Source organism: Sardina pilchardus, chromosome 8 (assembly GCF_963854185.1).
Source record: "Sardina pilchardus chromosome 8, fSarPil1.1, whole genome shotgun sequence".
In the NCBI taxonomy this organism is placed as follows: Eukaryota; Metazoa; Chordata; class Actinopteri; order Clupeiformes; family Clupeidae; genus Sardina; species Sardina pilchardus.
Window position 1 is genome coordinate 26,908,698 of NC_085001.1, and position 14,035 is coordinate 26,922,732.

General features: G+C 42.4%; 1 protein-coding gene across 1 annotated transcript; it reads right to left on the reverse strand.

Moving 5' to 3' along the window:
* Positions 1 to 351: 351 nt before the first annotated feature.
* On the reverse strand, positions 352 to 12,441 carry ckap2l (cytoskeleton associated protein 2-like). Its single transcript, XM_062543434.1, has 9 exons — positions 12,267 to 12,441; positions 11,851 to 11,917; positions 10,658 to 10,712; positions 7,270 to 8,459; positions 4,976 to 5,171; positions 3,907 to 4,062; positions 3,728 to 3,800; positions 1,242 to 1,410; positions 352 to 807 (listed from the first exon to the last, which is right to left on the reverse strand). The coding sequence occupies exons 1-9, from the start codon at positions 12,304 to 12,306 to the stop codon at positions 522 to 524; spliced, it is 2,232 nt and encodes a 743-aa protein (XP_062399418.1). The 5' UTR covers positions 12,307 to 12,441; the 3' UTR covers positions 352 to 521.
* Between the last annotated feature and the right edge of the window lie 1,594 nt (positions 12,442 to 14,035).

Below are 14,035 nucleotides of genomic sequence, written 5' to 3' on the forward strand. Positions count from 1 at the left end.
TGAATACCATAACCTATGGTATATGCTTGAGTGGCCCTATTTAAACACATCACATAACATCAGTGTTATTTGACTGAGGGGAGTCTTGGGCTTCAAGGCCGCCTGGCCCCGGTAGCCTAATCCATCCTTGCTTGCAGAGCATTTAAGAACCTAAGATCTCTTCCTTGGCAAGACCCGTAACTTTCTTTCTTTTCTTGACCTCTTGTGTGAGACAAAAATAATTTATTATGTAACAAAAATAAAGTAAAAAATAATCATTCACATACACTGTTCCAATGCACACACACTTGTATGTAACACACATATGTAACACAGACACATATCTAACACCCCCCCCCCACCTCCCCCTCCCCTTTATACACACACATTTAATTTTCAATTAAGATCATTATATCACATACTGTATATTTGGATCTTGATCTAGTCAAACATATTCAGGTATAACTCATCTCCTTGAATATGATAGGAGTGTTCATGCCTAGTTTCTCAGTCCATCTCCTCGTATTCCCAATAGAGTCCAATTAACTTTCCTCTGGGAAAAGCTGCACCTGGACCTGGTCTTTAAGGGCTTCGTTCTCTCGGTAGATGTAGAGCGGGGACCTCTCGGTGGGGGAAGTGGAGTCCGCTGTTACCGCCGAGGAAGAGAGCAGGTCACGGAAGGAGGCGACGCACGGATCCTGTTCCCGCAATGCTGACGGGTAGCGGGGGGCCGACCTCTCAATGCGCACCGAGCGGCGCACTGGTGTAAGGAAGCGGACTTCCTGCCCATCCACATGCAAGGGTTCCTGATGGTGACTTCTTTGCCCGCTACGATAAGAAACACATAGACATACGGGTCAAGTGGAAGAATAGTGCAGTGTAAAGTTCAACCTGTTCTTTTATGATCACAACATTTTCCTTTTACATTTTTAAAAGCCGTTTATGTATTAATAAGAACCACATTTATGTATGTATTAATAGTATACAGAAAAAAACAGTTTCTATACAATGGGAGATATATTTCATAAACACACATACTGAAAGGACAGCTATAGGACTGGGGAGCAGTTAGCTGAATAGAGCGTTGAAGTGTTGTTAGAATTGCTCTTAAAAGCTTTAAATGTTTTTACCACGTTGTAAGTCGCTTTGGTTGAAAAGCGTCAGTCAAATGTAATGTAAAAAAGTAATGTAAGTGTAGGCCTAGACTGTTGATCTAACAAAACCCGGGTGGAGCACGAATACTTTATAGTGACAATATGTACCCCGGAGTGGCTGTGATTTTGTATTTCACCACGGATGAGTCTCCTTTCACACCACGGATAAAAGCGCTCATGGCCTTGGGAGTGCACAGGACGTCTTGTTGTTGCACAGCAATTGCTGACGCTCCCTCCTCCTCGTCCAACGTCTCCTCCTTGACCTTTGTGCCTGCAGCTGCAGTAGAGACAACCCTTCATTAATCATCCACGCAAGTCTACCGTGACACAATCACAGAACATCCGAGAAGTTTCCGTTGGCTTCTTGCGTCTACATTCGACGCCAAAGGATACTGATGTCAATGGCAGCCCTTTGCGTTGCACATGAACGCGCGGGGGCACCTTCGGCTTCCGATATTGACGCCAAGGGGCTTGGCATGCGTCCTCGTTCGACGAGTTGGGTGTGAGACCGTGTTGGATGAGCTATGCCCATTTGATAGACATCCGTGGCGCCCAATGAACGGATCTGGGCATTTTTTCAAATACGAGAAAATTAACGTCTGATTGCCAGACCACGTCTCATTTGAGAAGTGGTAGGCGCTAGCCAGGCTACATTAGGAGTGCAATTATTAGCATGGCAAATAATGATAATAATAATGAATACATAAATAAATAAATACATTTTTGATATTCACAATATTGGCCTGACAAAACCTCATACATTTTCCCATGAATCTCTCCAGATTTTCCCTGATAGTGAAACTCCCTAGTAGCTTATGTCAGTAGAATAAGGAAAGATGTACTCCTCTGCAGCTAATAAACTAAGCCAAATCACTTGGGTGCAGGATGCCATGCGGAATGAGGAAGATCTGCACACTGGAGCCCTTACTGCCCTTCCTGTAACCTTCTCTGTAGCTAGGCCTATGTGTCAATGTGTCAGCTCATACACATTGCAGACAGCATTCCATAGTATTCTGCAAATTCACCACGCAAGGAAGGCAGTCTCCCAGGGAGGGAAGTGTTGTGAGTCACAATACAAGCAATGTATTGTCACGCAACGGTGAACCAAAGAGGAAGTTCTAGAAGTGCTTAGGCCCTAAGCCTTAGGGGGGAAAAAATCTGAATGAGAATCAGTGTGAGTGAGAAAGGGTTTGTTTCATGTTGACTAGCAACGACAGACAGACAGACAATGCTGACAATGCAGCAAAATTTCATTGAAACATTGCATATTTCAGGAATATTCGATATTCAGCAATCCTGCAGTTCTGAACTGTCTAAAGATCAGTGGTAGATAACATCTGGATATGGATACTTTTTCATCCAAACAGAGATGTCATAGAAATGAAATGTGCAGATACTCGAGCAGAAATCCACATACCAGAGATGGAAAACGGGAGGCAGACCCAGAGATTAAAGCCAAAACAGATCATCTGACTGAAAAAGTATTCTACAGGTCAAAGTGAATGGGCCGCAACCAGGGTTCTTCTGGGGTGCTGTATACGATTCCACTAACATTATAAAAATGGGGTAGGCTAGGGTTTAATTTGTAAGATCGATTTCAAATGCTTTAACCTGCATTTAGAGATTATGGCATAGTGCTCATCAGTTTGTTTAACGAACCAATAAAGGTATGTTTAAGAAGAGTAGCTGTGTGCACATCCCACTTTCCCAAGACCCAGTAGGGTCGAAACATTGCTTGTTTTTAACATTAAACAGGAGCAAATATCAGTGTTGAGGACATTATATTCATTTATTGAACATAACTTAGGTTCACATTACATGCTAAACTGTGGGCTACCCTGTATGCAGAGAGACTACTTTAGATTAGGCTGCTGAAAGTCGCATAAATAAAAACATCATGATCACAACATTTCTTTTGTCTCTGAACATGAAAGACGCACCAGCCCAGTTTGGGAACAATTACTCAACTGTTTAGCTATTTATATTAGCCCTTGCTATATACAGTTGCCTTTGCTATACTGATAAAGCCTACCTATTTACTTCACCTTTCGCTGATCTAAATGGTGCTGAATAGTTTAGGTTCAAATGTATAACAACCTACGAAGAACAATACAGGCGGAGGTCTGTGCTCTTTGAGTGCTTTTCTAGTTTTCTATTAGGCCAACCAACCTGAAGAGACGTATATTTTTGGCATCTACAATGGTATGACCTCTACGGAACCCAATCCCAAGTCATAGTGACATGGAAAATGGGGAAATTGGTTGTTCAAGATTCCTATTTAGGCATTTCAACACTGGAGGGATTTCCGAAGTTCCTATGGTTACGGTTATGTTGCTTAGCAGACGTCTTTGTCCAAAGCAAATATACATATATATATTTTTTTGTACTTCCTGTATCTTTTTGCATGTTTGCATTGCATGGAACTGGTATTGTGTCATACTTTGTCAATAACATGTGTCTGTTTCCTGGCTTTATGCTTAGGCAATCACTAAGCTACTAAACAGTACAATATAGTTAAACAGTCCTCTGCCTAGTGTGGTCTGCTGCCAGAGGCCCTATTTTGATTGTGCCCCATAAAAAACGAAGTTACCAACCTTTGATCAAATTTCCCTTCGCCTCCTTCTTCTTCAGAATTCCAAACACCACTGCCCGTAGGTCGTCTACTGGCTGTTTGAGAACACAAACACACACACATGAGAAAATGACAATGTGCAGACTCCTTCTAGAACGATGAAACTTAAAACACAACAACAAAACCTCTAAAATCTTTCACCTCTCTCACAAGGCGGACGGCTTCTTCAAATAGTGGCAGAACCTCGTAGTTGCCCTCTCGCTCCATCAGCCTGACCTGGCATATCCAGTACTTGCAGAATTTTTGGGCCATGGGCACGCGAGACAGCACCTCCACCACTTGCTCTGAAGGACAGCCCTGTGCATAGATGAAGAATAATAAATTCAAGTTTAGCATTTCAAGGACCTGTGGTAACACAATCTTCAGTTCATTAAAGGAACACTTCACCGTTTTTTCATATTAAACTACGTTATTCGCTTAATTAAGACGAGTTGATACATAACTCGCGTTTGCGTGCACTACACGAATAGTCACACGACCAAGTATGGTGAGACAAAATAAAACGTGGTGCATTTCTAAGCAGGTAAAAGGGATGACTATATTATGTGGCGGAATAATATTGGGGGCACTTAGACTCTGCGCAGTAATATCCTCACTCCAAAGTGAAACTGAAAGTGCAAGAGTGAGGATATTACTGTGCCACACAATATAGCTATCCCTCTTACCTGCTTAGAAATGCATCACGTTTTATTTTGTCTCACCATACTTGGTCGTGTGACTACTCGTGTAACTGTATTTTAAAAATGGAAAACATGGGGGTGTTTGGTCGCTTCTAACTTCATCTCTGTTTGGATCCTAATGAATGCATTGGGCTAGCTAAGTGCTATCAAAGTTGCGCCGCGTGCCAGAGCCAGCGAGTGCACGCATTGAAACGTGAGAGGTATGCATCAACTCGTCTTAATTAGGGGAATAACGTAGTTTAATATGAAAAATGGTGAAGTGTTCCTTTAAGCTACCATTTAGTGTATACTGGCTCGAACAATCTCAGGAGTTCATTAGGGCAGCAATAATTAATTAATTCACTCTGGGAGAGAAAGGCTGTGAGAAGAGAGAAATGGGCCACCAGCCCAGATGAGTTCATCAGCAGAAGAAAGCGCCAGTCACTTTCTGAAAGGCTGTAAATGATTAGGTCCTTTTTCCCCCCTTTTTTTCTTTTCTCATTTGGCAGATAGATAACATTCCTCAGATTCCGGCATGCCTGGAGACTCACCTCCTCAAGCAGCTGCAGGCAGTCAGTGAGTGACCGGTCCACGGCACACACCAGGCTGTGGAGGTCGTCCTCCTCCTCCATGGCCGCCCAGTAGTGCTGAGGTGGCGCCACGGACTTCCTCATCGACTTTCGGATGGGCATAGGGGGACGTTTGTAAGAGATTCCCTTGGCTTCACGCCACTCCTGAAGTTTCTTCCTGTACACAACCAAACAAACAGTAACAACAGTTATGTTGAGAGGATGCTCCGGCCTTGACTTTGGTGTTGAAGAATTTTTACCCTCATCGTGGACGTTTGGGCATTCATATCTTTAAAAGTATTATTTCTAGCATGCCAAAACTTTGTAGGACGATAGACTAAAATGTTCTCACTATGACTGGTCCAATAAAATGGCCTACTGTTTTGACTTAATTGGAGAGTTTCCACTGCCCTCCACAGCCACTTACACTTTTTATGGGATGCCCCGTAACATTAGCCTGGAAAACCAGCGCCAACTGCTGGACGGCAAAATGTTTTGCCTGCATTTGGGTCTGGCCTCGGTCCATTGAACATTTTGAAAACACTGCCCTGAATCTGGCAGATGGCAACTAAACCAATCACAACGCAGAGATGTGTTTTGAATCAACGCGGGCGGGGCAGAGGGCTCTGGGGCGGGGTTTTGAGGGAGCGTTGGCCTATAGGCACAGACACGGTTTGAAAGACAACGGGTTGTGCTCATCAACAATGTTCCGTTGTATCCATTGATCGAGGCCAGACTAAATTAGACATCCAATCCATTTAGGCTGGTTTATCAGGCTACCGTAACATGACATTCCGGGAACTTCTCTGGGGCCGAATGGAGTACCTGCCTCAGGGTACTAGTCTGGCGATCACCATACTAAGCTCAATCTTTTAAGATTGAACATTAGTCTGGGGAGTCTGCACTTTATTTCAACTGCACTGCAGGAAATGTTTAGTTTATTCAATTGGCTATATGTGTAGAGACCCGTATGCCACGCAACCCTGTTAAAAAAATGTGTGTTCTGGGATGCTGCAAGAACACTTAGACTACTTCAACTTCCTGAAGATGTAATGTGTTCATAATATACATGCCAGGCCATATGCTCCCCATATTTCTTGGGAAGCCTTCAGCCTACACCCTTATGTAGCCTACTCGCTAGTGCAGCTATTCAAAGCCTGAATGAACCATTAGTGGAAGACGATAAGCACTTCATGGTCTCTGCACGCAAGTAAATGTTAAAGGCTTTAGCAAAGGTACATCAGTGAGGGGAGAGTATAGCATTTACTGCAGCTGCTATGCAATTTATGCTATGCTAAGCAATGTAATTGGTGTCCCGATCGTGAAGCAAAAGCTGCATGATGGCATGTCCTGTAACAAACTTGGAGAGGTTGGCGAGTTCGACCAGGATCCTTCAATTCTAATGGAAATGCAAGGGCTGAGAGGACAGGTTCCTGGACAAGGTCCTGCCTCCAAATGGAACACTCACGGAAACGAGCCTAATAACAACTATGGGAAGGTAGATAACACATGGCATGCTAATATAAACGGGACAAAAACAGGGAAGGCAGATATCACATGGCATGCTGATCTCAACTGGACAAAAAAGAGGGCAAACAACCACGAGAAGAAAGTAGGCCATAACTAACTTTACTGACAAAATTATTGTCACGACTTCAGAAATGTTGAGTTTTAAGCAGAAATACACACACTTATGCACAAAAGTGTGCATATTATTTTGCTTAAAAACCAACATTTCTAAAAGGGTGACTTAGTCAGTGACTATGTTTTAACTAAACAAAAACACATGAGTGAAGATCTTCTGCAGTTCAGCAGAGTAGGTGTTGGCTGAACAAGGGGACATTACTAAGGCTTAAGCCTAGTCCTAAAATAAAAGTGTGTTTACTACTCTTTGAGAGCATGTTCAAAGGTTGTCATACAGTACAAGTCAAACGTTGGGATCATTTACTACTGCCCTCTGGGAGGCGTTACTGGACATTAACCTCCAGAGCAACCCTCTTCAAAAACAGTTTCATTCCCACAACAATAAACACTCTAAACTCAGAGGATTGTGGATTAAGTATGACCCTTATATAGCATGTATTAATGTGTCTATGTTATACTACTGTATATGCTTAATGTAATATTGGAACCTGTACCAAGGAGCTGTACTGAAAACAAATTACACCAGCCTGGCTGTGTGGTCATTAAATTAATTCAATCATTCAATTTATCCCTTCAGATAACTAGCAGATTTATTCTAAAATGAGCAACAGATCAGTCATGATTGAACTTACAGCCGTTCCTCCTGTGCTGCAGTGGGCTTCTGCTGAGTTGACTTCATCTCTGTTGCAGGCCTGGCGGTGCGAGGCCTGCTTTGCGTCGCAGGGGTCTTTAGGTAGTCCGGGACCAGCAATGGGCCGGTGCTCTTCCCAAGACGTGAAACAGTCTTGGTGATGGCAGCAGGTGCGGTGGCGGGTCTGCAGTGCAGCCTAGATTTAGGGGGAGGCAGACTGAGGGTGGACACCTTGGCTGTACTGGCATTCCTCGGTCGCAGGGCTGCTGAGGGTCCGCCTGCCCTTGCCTTGGTCTGGGGAGCATTTGACGAAGTTGGGGCGTTGCTGGTTCTGGAAACAGTTGTGCTTTTTGCAGGCTTGCTGACAACTGACACAAGAGTCTTTCTACCCAGAGCTGTGGGTTTCTGGTTCTCCTTCAGGGCACCTGAATGCAAAGTGGATGTTCGTGAGATGTCTTTCACTTGAGCAGATCCTTGACTCAAAGGCCTCAACTTTGAAGCCTGGCTGACAACACTGGTGCCACGTGACAAGATGGAAGTGCTTACTGTCCTTTTCTGTGTTTTGTTGTCTAGAGCCTTCACAGATTTAGCATTACACTTAGTGGAGTTGTTAGAGGCCAGTCTTTGCCCTACCCCTTTCAAGTCTTTTGAAGTTACTTGTGACAGCCTGGAGTTTGTGCAGCCTTTTGGTGCAGGTTCTCTGTTAGCTCCAACACTATTTGTTCTCCCCACAGTTTTGAGGGTTTGCTGAGATTTCTTCTGTGCCTCAACTCTTCTCTGTAAGGTTTTTGTCTCTGCATGGTTGTGCAGTATGCTGACCAGAGGTGTTTTGCAGCTACGAAAAGGAGCTTTGTTAGCCTGCAAACAGTCATTTGAGGCTTGGCATGCAGAGCCAGAATTCTTTTGAAGAGACTGCACTCTGTTAGGAACTACACCAACATGGGTAGATGATGGACGCTGCTGTGCTTTCAAAGGCTCTTGCTTGACAACTCTGCCCGAAACCAGAGAGCGAGTTTGGGTTGTGAAGCATTTGCTTGAAGCCAGGGGAGCTCTTTTGAAAACAACAGAGGCGATAGGCTGCTGTGGGACCTTGGGTGTGGAGACAATCTTGGCTGTTGGATTATAGGAGTGTGCTTTCTGCATGCCATTTTTCTGTGTTGAGATATGTGGTGCCTGATTCTCCTTCTCCAGCTGAGAAGACAACACAAAAACACACATGCATCATCATTTGGTGTGAGTAGAGTGAATAGAGTACCGAAGTCTGACGTTCCGTTTCCATGACAACAGTGTCACTTGATCTAAACAAGAAGTCTGTGAATTGAAGGATTTTAACCACAGGCTGTGACGTTACACGCCAGTCTCTTTCACGGAGGAAACCCATGCAAAACTCTGTAATCACGTCGCTGCTTAGACCGCTAATGATACAACAGCAGAGATGCACATGTCTTTGTTTTCCTAAATAAGGTCCATGGCACCTCCACATGGCTAAAGACAGGGTTCCCACTCCAAGTCAAATGTCAGATTCTGTCAAATAGCAGACTAAAAAGCTGAATTCTCATGACCTATAATGTGCAAAATCAGCTTGCCTTTAACTCATTGGCTGCCAGCGATTTTCAGTGCAGAGCGCTCCATACTGCCAGACGTTTTACAGCATTTTGACTGTTTTTCCAAGATCCACCGAACGGTGAGCTTTATGACTATGTAAACACCGAAGGTACCAAATGAAAGAGTAGACTCTCTTCTTTCACCAGGAAAAAACGGCTTGTTTCTATCGTTTTCCGTTCTTTAGTAATCGTCAGTAGAACATGGGTTAGTTTTGCTAAAAACACCTGTTTTTGACCAAAACATGGAGAAAACGATCTTTTTGTGAAAATCAACTTTTTAACGTTAGCGTTTCAGTAGTATGTCAACCACGATTGCACTGTTATCTCGTCAGTCTCGTCAAGGTTGCTAGGGACTCTGATGGTCGCTAAAGACTCTGAACAGGATGCTAGACTTAGCAAGCTAGCACTAGCAAGGTTGTTGTTAGTCTATATCGCAATATCCAATGTAAATGGATCATACCGTTCACGTGTTTTCCATCCTTGATGTAAGAAGTAAGCATATTTATTCCCTGCATCGCGTGCAAACTAGATCCACTGTGGTCGATCTTCAGTGTGTTTGCTAGTTGTCTCTGCATGACTTGTGCACTCTAGGCAGATACTAATGATCCAAATGGCACTGTTGCCATCTAGAGGTTCGGATCGCTAGTGCAGTCTGTTTACAAGCCTGAAACTCTGCCAGATCGTTCCCAAGCCCACCCAGGAGCCCTCCCCATTGAAAAACGCAATTGACGTCTAAAGACGTCAATGGCAGTCAACGTATGTGTCTGAAATGACGTTTAAAGACGTCAATGGCAGTTAATGAGTTAAGCTGCATAGACAAAAAATATATATGTCTTGAGAAATGCCCATTGTACTGTACATGCACAAAATTCCAGAAATTCCATGATGGTGGACCAGTGGTGGTGTCTGGCAAAATTCTAGAGACCCACCTCCCTTCACACTTATAATGTGTATGGAGGACACACAATACACACACATCCACCTCAAGACAAACCACAAGCATTACTGAGAAACTTAACCCCCCAAAACTAGGTCAGAGGACAAGCCAGTGATTTACTGTGAAGCGACGAAACCTGTCGACCCCCGGTAACTTTGATCTCCAAAAGAATGCTATAATGCATGTATTGCTTCTGAAATAACATTGTTTTGAGATCAGCAGTAACTGCCAAAGTCATCTGGGGAAGCCAGTAACCTCTCTCCATTTCTTAAAGCTATACTCGGGATGACGTTACCTATGCCCTTTCTGCCATAATCATGCCTTATTTATTAGGGTTAGGCCTACTTTGTTGCATGACCTCTACATGCCCCACGGATGCAGGAGATAATATAATAATGCCAGAATTCTGAAGATCTTGCAAAACAAGTCAAAGCCAAAAGAATTATAAAGAAGACAGAATCCAACATGGCCTTTCAATGGCCTGCCCTTGATATTGCTATCTGCGGGGGAGGAAATAAAGGAAAAAAAGTTTCTCATCAAGACAACAAGTGAAGATTGAGAAAACCAATATCACAAGAATTCCTTGTGATGCCTCTCAACTCAACAGACCATTCCTGGTTGCTCTCTGGCAGTGAGACAAGGAAAATCACATTTGGTTCACGAGTTTTGGAAGTCAGTATACATGATATCTGGCCAATAAATACAATTTCATTGAGTGGACATCAGCCTTACATGAGCAGACACACATAAATACACATGCGTATGCACAAACCGACAGAAATACAATACATACAAAGACAGAAATACATGAAAATACAACGGTCAAGTCTGTTGTAATATGTACTTACATGTGGTCTTCTGGTACTTGTCTTTTTATTATCCAAGTCATCCCGAAGATAAGGCCTGAAACAAATACCATAATGCATGGTTTACCTCTATACATAACATTGTAGGAACATTTCTGGAAATCAGCGGTTGTTGTTGCCCAACTGGCTACACTTTAAACAGGCCTTTGGTTACTTGCATCTCTTGAATACACCATAACTCTGACATTCAACATTTTAGAAATGGGCAGTCTTAGGGCTGACCGTTTTCATAAGATTTCTCCGGATTGCTTAATCCAATTTCTGCTATTCGTGCTGTATCTTGTACCAAAACGTAATTTATTAAAAGTGAAAGGTTGCTGGCATAAGTCTCGTTTGGTTTCAATTTTGTGAAAAAGCAATGAAAAGAAAAGAAATTCCATCAGGGACTGAACAGCAGACCTCACGAGTCTGAAAAATAATTTTGGATCTCATATTCAGAGCACCCTAACACCTTGTGGGAATATACAAAGATTTTTTTTTCTCCTTAATCTGCATTGCCTCATCTTTTTAAAAACACCAATTTGACTTGTCTTATGCAAATCTTTCTTTTTCATTTCCCAAATTGGGCAAAATGCACCATTGAGATCTATTGAGAAATATGCTTTGCATAGAGTAACCACAGGTGGCACTAAAATCATCGAATCACTGAAATTGCAGTAGTGAGGACAAAACATATTGATCTCAATGGTGCATTTTCTCTTCATTGCTGAATGAGTGTTTCTACTGATCTCAATAAGGAACAAATAACTCTAATAAACAAGGAATAAAGAACTCCAATAAAAATGTGATCAACTTTGAGGGACTACTATAACCATGCAGGATGATCCAGACCACTCGTAGTGATTTTACTGCATACTATTCCTATTAATGCACCAGCCTGCATTAATAGGAATGCAGAACAACAAAATTGGCGTGACGTGAAATGATCCTAATGCAATACCTATCTGTCGGAAACAAAATATTTTCCCCAAAGAGAACATCAAAGTGCACAGCACCATACAATAGGTTAAGCCAAGTTTCAAATCTGACTTTATTTCAGTGAGATGCACTAAAGATGTTTTCCCCACACTAGCAAACAGTTAACGAGACACAGTGGCAGTACTGGTGAGACTCGTAAGACTCGTCTCCTAGCAATGAAAACGTGTTAGCAGGTTCTATCTATGGTGCAAACTTACTTTGGATTGGGAGGTTTCAGCCTTCCTTTGGATGCCAAGTACTCCATCAGTTTTTGCTTACGCATCTCTATCAAAATAATTGTATTGTTCAGATAACTTTGATTAACAGCATGACAATAAAACACAGGGAAATGGGTAAACCTGGCAGTTAGTCACTTGCTAACGTTAACCAGCTAACTGTTGCTACGTGAATAAACGTAGCTACCCAGCACAATGAGCTGACGTGAGTCGTCAAGTCACTTTATGCCTTAAATTAGCGGTCCTAATTTAACTTCAACAATTCAATAAATCACGAGAATACAATCTAGCATGCTGCGTTCTAAAATAACCGGTTATCTAGCAAATCTAGTAAATGTGATATGTTGTGTTACATGCTAGTTCGCGTGTCATTACGTTAACATCAACTTCAACGTTACCTGTTCCAGACAACTTTGGTCCAACTTCTATTCCATCCATTCCTATATCAGACGAAACAGCTACAGTCCAAAAGTACAAAAAACTTTCAGCTTTCCGTGCAGTCGATATATTCAATAGCTCACAACTGCACAGAAGTAAACTGTTATCGACTGTCCAAAACAATCCAGAGTCTGTTCTACGCCCCCTTCCGGGTAGCTGATTCGAATATTTGAAAAAACCTATCAGCTTAAGGAAAGGCGCCAATGACACATTTGATTGGACAATTCAGATCTATCAACAAAGCCTGTGATTCGATGCCAAAAGGGGCAGGCCTCGCCTACATGCTTCAAGTTATCAACTTGACAGAACCATAGGCCTAAAAGGACAGAACCATAGTAAAAGAAAGAACACAACAATGTAATGTAAATGGAATGTAAATGGAGAGAGAAAAAAAAAAAAAAAAACTATTTAGAAATACTTAGGCCAAGTCTGGTGTTGGGTTGCTGGTTTCATTGGCCAAAACAAATAAGTAAAATAGACAGAAACCTGTAAAATGTCAAATAAAACCCACACAAAACAATAGAGAGAGAGAACCTGCATGCTTTGGCCTGTAAATGTATTATAACACTGTGTGGTTTAAAATTACACAAATTGGATGCACAAATGTTGTTGGATTCTGGAAAAGGCCCAAGCTGTTGATGACATGATATCTTGCCCCATCACAATTATTCTGTACAAATCAGCAGGCCTACAATAAATGGGGTCTAATACATTTATCTGTCTAGCATTTTCAAATAGCCTAAAATTTGTCTGTTTGAAGTGCTGATAGATATCCATTTATACCAGAAAGACTCAGGAGACAAAATAGTGAAAGGGGATTCAATCCTGAAGGATATCAGAAACAAGATGGGCTACATGAGATACATAACAGCTGAGTATTTAAACAGTCTTTAGCGTTGGCCCCCGTCTGTAGACTAGTGAGCAGTGTGGGGATGTCGGATTTAAGTCACCTTACAGAAAGTAGTAAGGAGGGAAGTTAGACATGGACGTTTAAGAAGCGCATTTGTTTCCTAAATAGTTTATAGCAAGCTGATTGAATGACTGGGTGGTGTAGGCAATGTGACTGTAAATTGACTGTAATTGTCATTGAAATCAATGAATGGATGATGTGGAGTACACTTGCTAAGAGTGCTTCTCCTGAGCAGTTTACAAGTTATTAACAGAATATGTGACCATGAGTCTTTCCTATAGCACTTGGCTAAAACTATCATCTATTATTATTATCATTATTATTATTATGAATAATAATGATAATGATAATAATAATAACAATAATAATAACAATTTAGACTTTCATGGTACCCAATGTCGCTTAGACCAGAGGACCGTAGGGAGCGTGACTGAGTGTAGGGGTGGATGAGATCTGTGAGGTATTGTGGTGAGTCTATGGAGAGATTTGTAAGTGAGCAGGAGGATCTTGTGAGGGATGCGTGACTTGACTAGCAACTTTGTACGGGTAAGAACCCTGGCAGCTGAGTTCTGGACGTACTGGAGTCTGCTAAGGGCCTTGGTGGGCAGTCCAGACAGGAAACCATTGCAGTAGTCCAGGCGGAAGGTGATGACATGGATGAGTGTCTCAGGAATGTGAGAGTGAAGGCCGGAGTCGTGAGATGCTTCTGAGGTGGGAGAAGGCACACTTAGTGATGTTGTTGATGTTGTTGACCGGAAGGAGAGAGTGGAGTCCAGTGGGGTGTCCTGTGAAGCTCGATTAGTGGCTTAGCGAGGTATG

Coding starts and splice junctions, on each gene's coding strand:
- ckap2l (XM_062543434.1), bottom strand. CDS start 12,306: ATGGATGGAATAGAAGTTGGACCAAAGTTGTCTGGAACAG. Junction 10,713..11,850: donor CTGAAACCTCCCAATCCAAA/GTAAGTTTGCAC, acceptor TATTTGTTTCAG/GCCTTATCTTCGGGATGACT. Junction 4,063..4,975: donor GCCTGCAGCTGCTTGAGGAG/GTGAGTCTCCAG, acceptor ATCTATGCACAG/GGCTGTCCTTCAGAGCAAGT.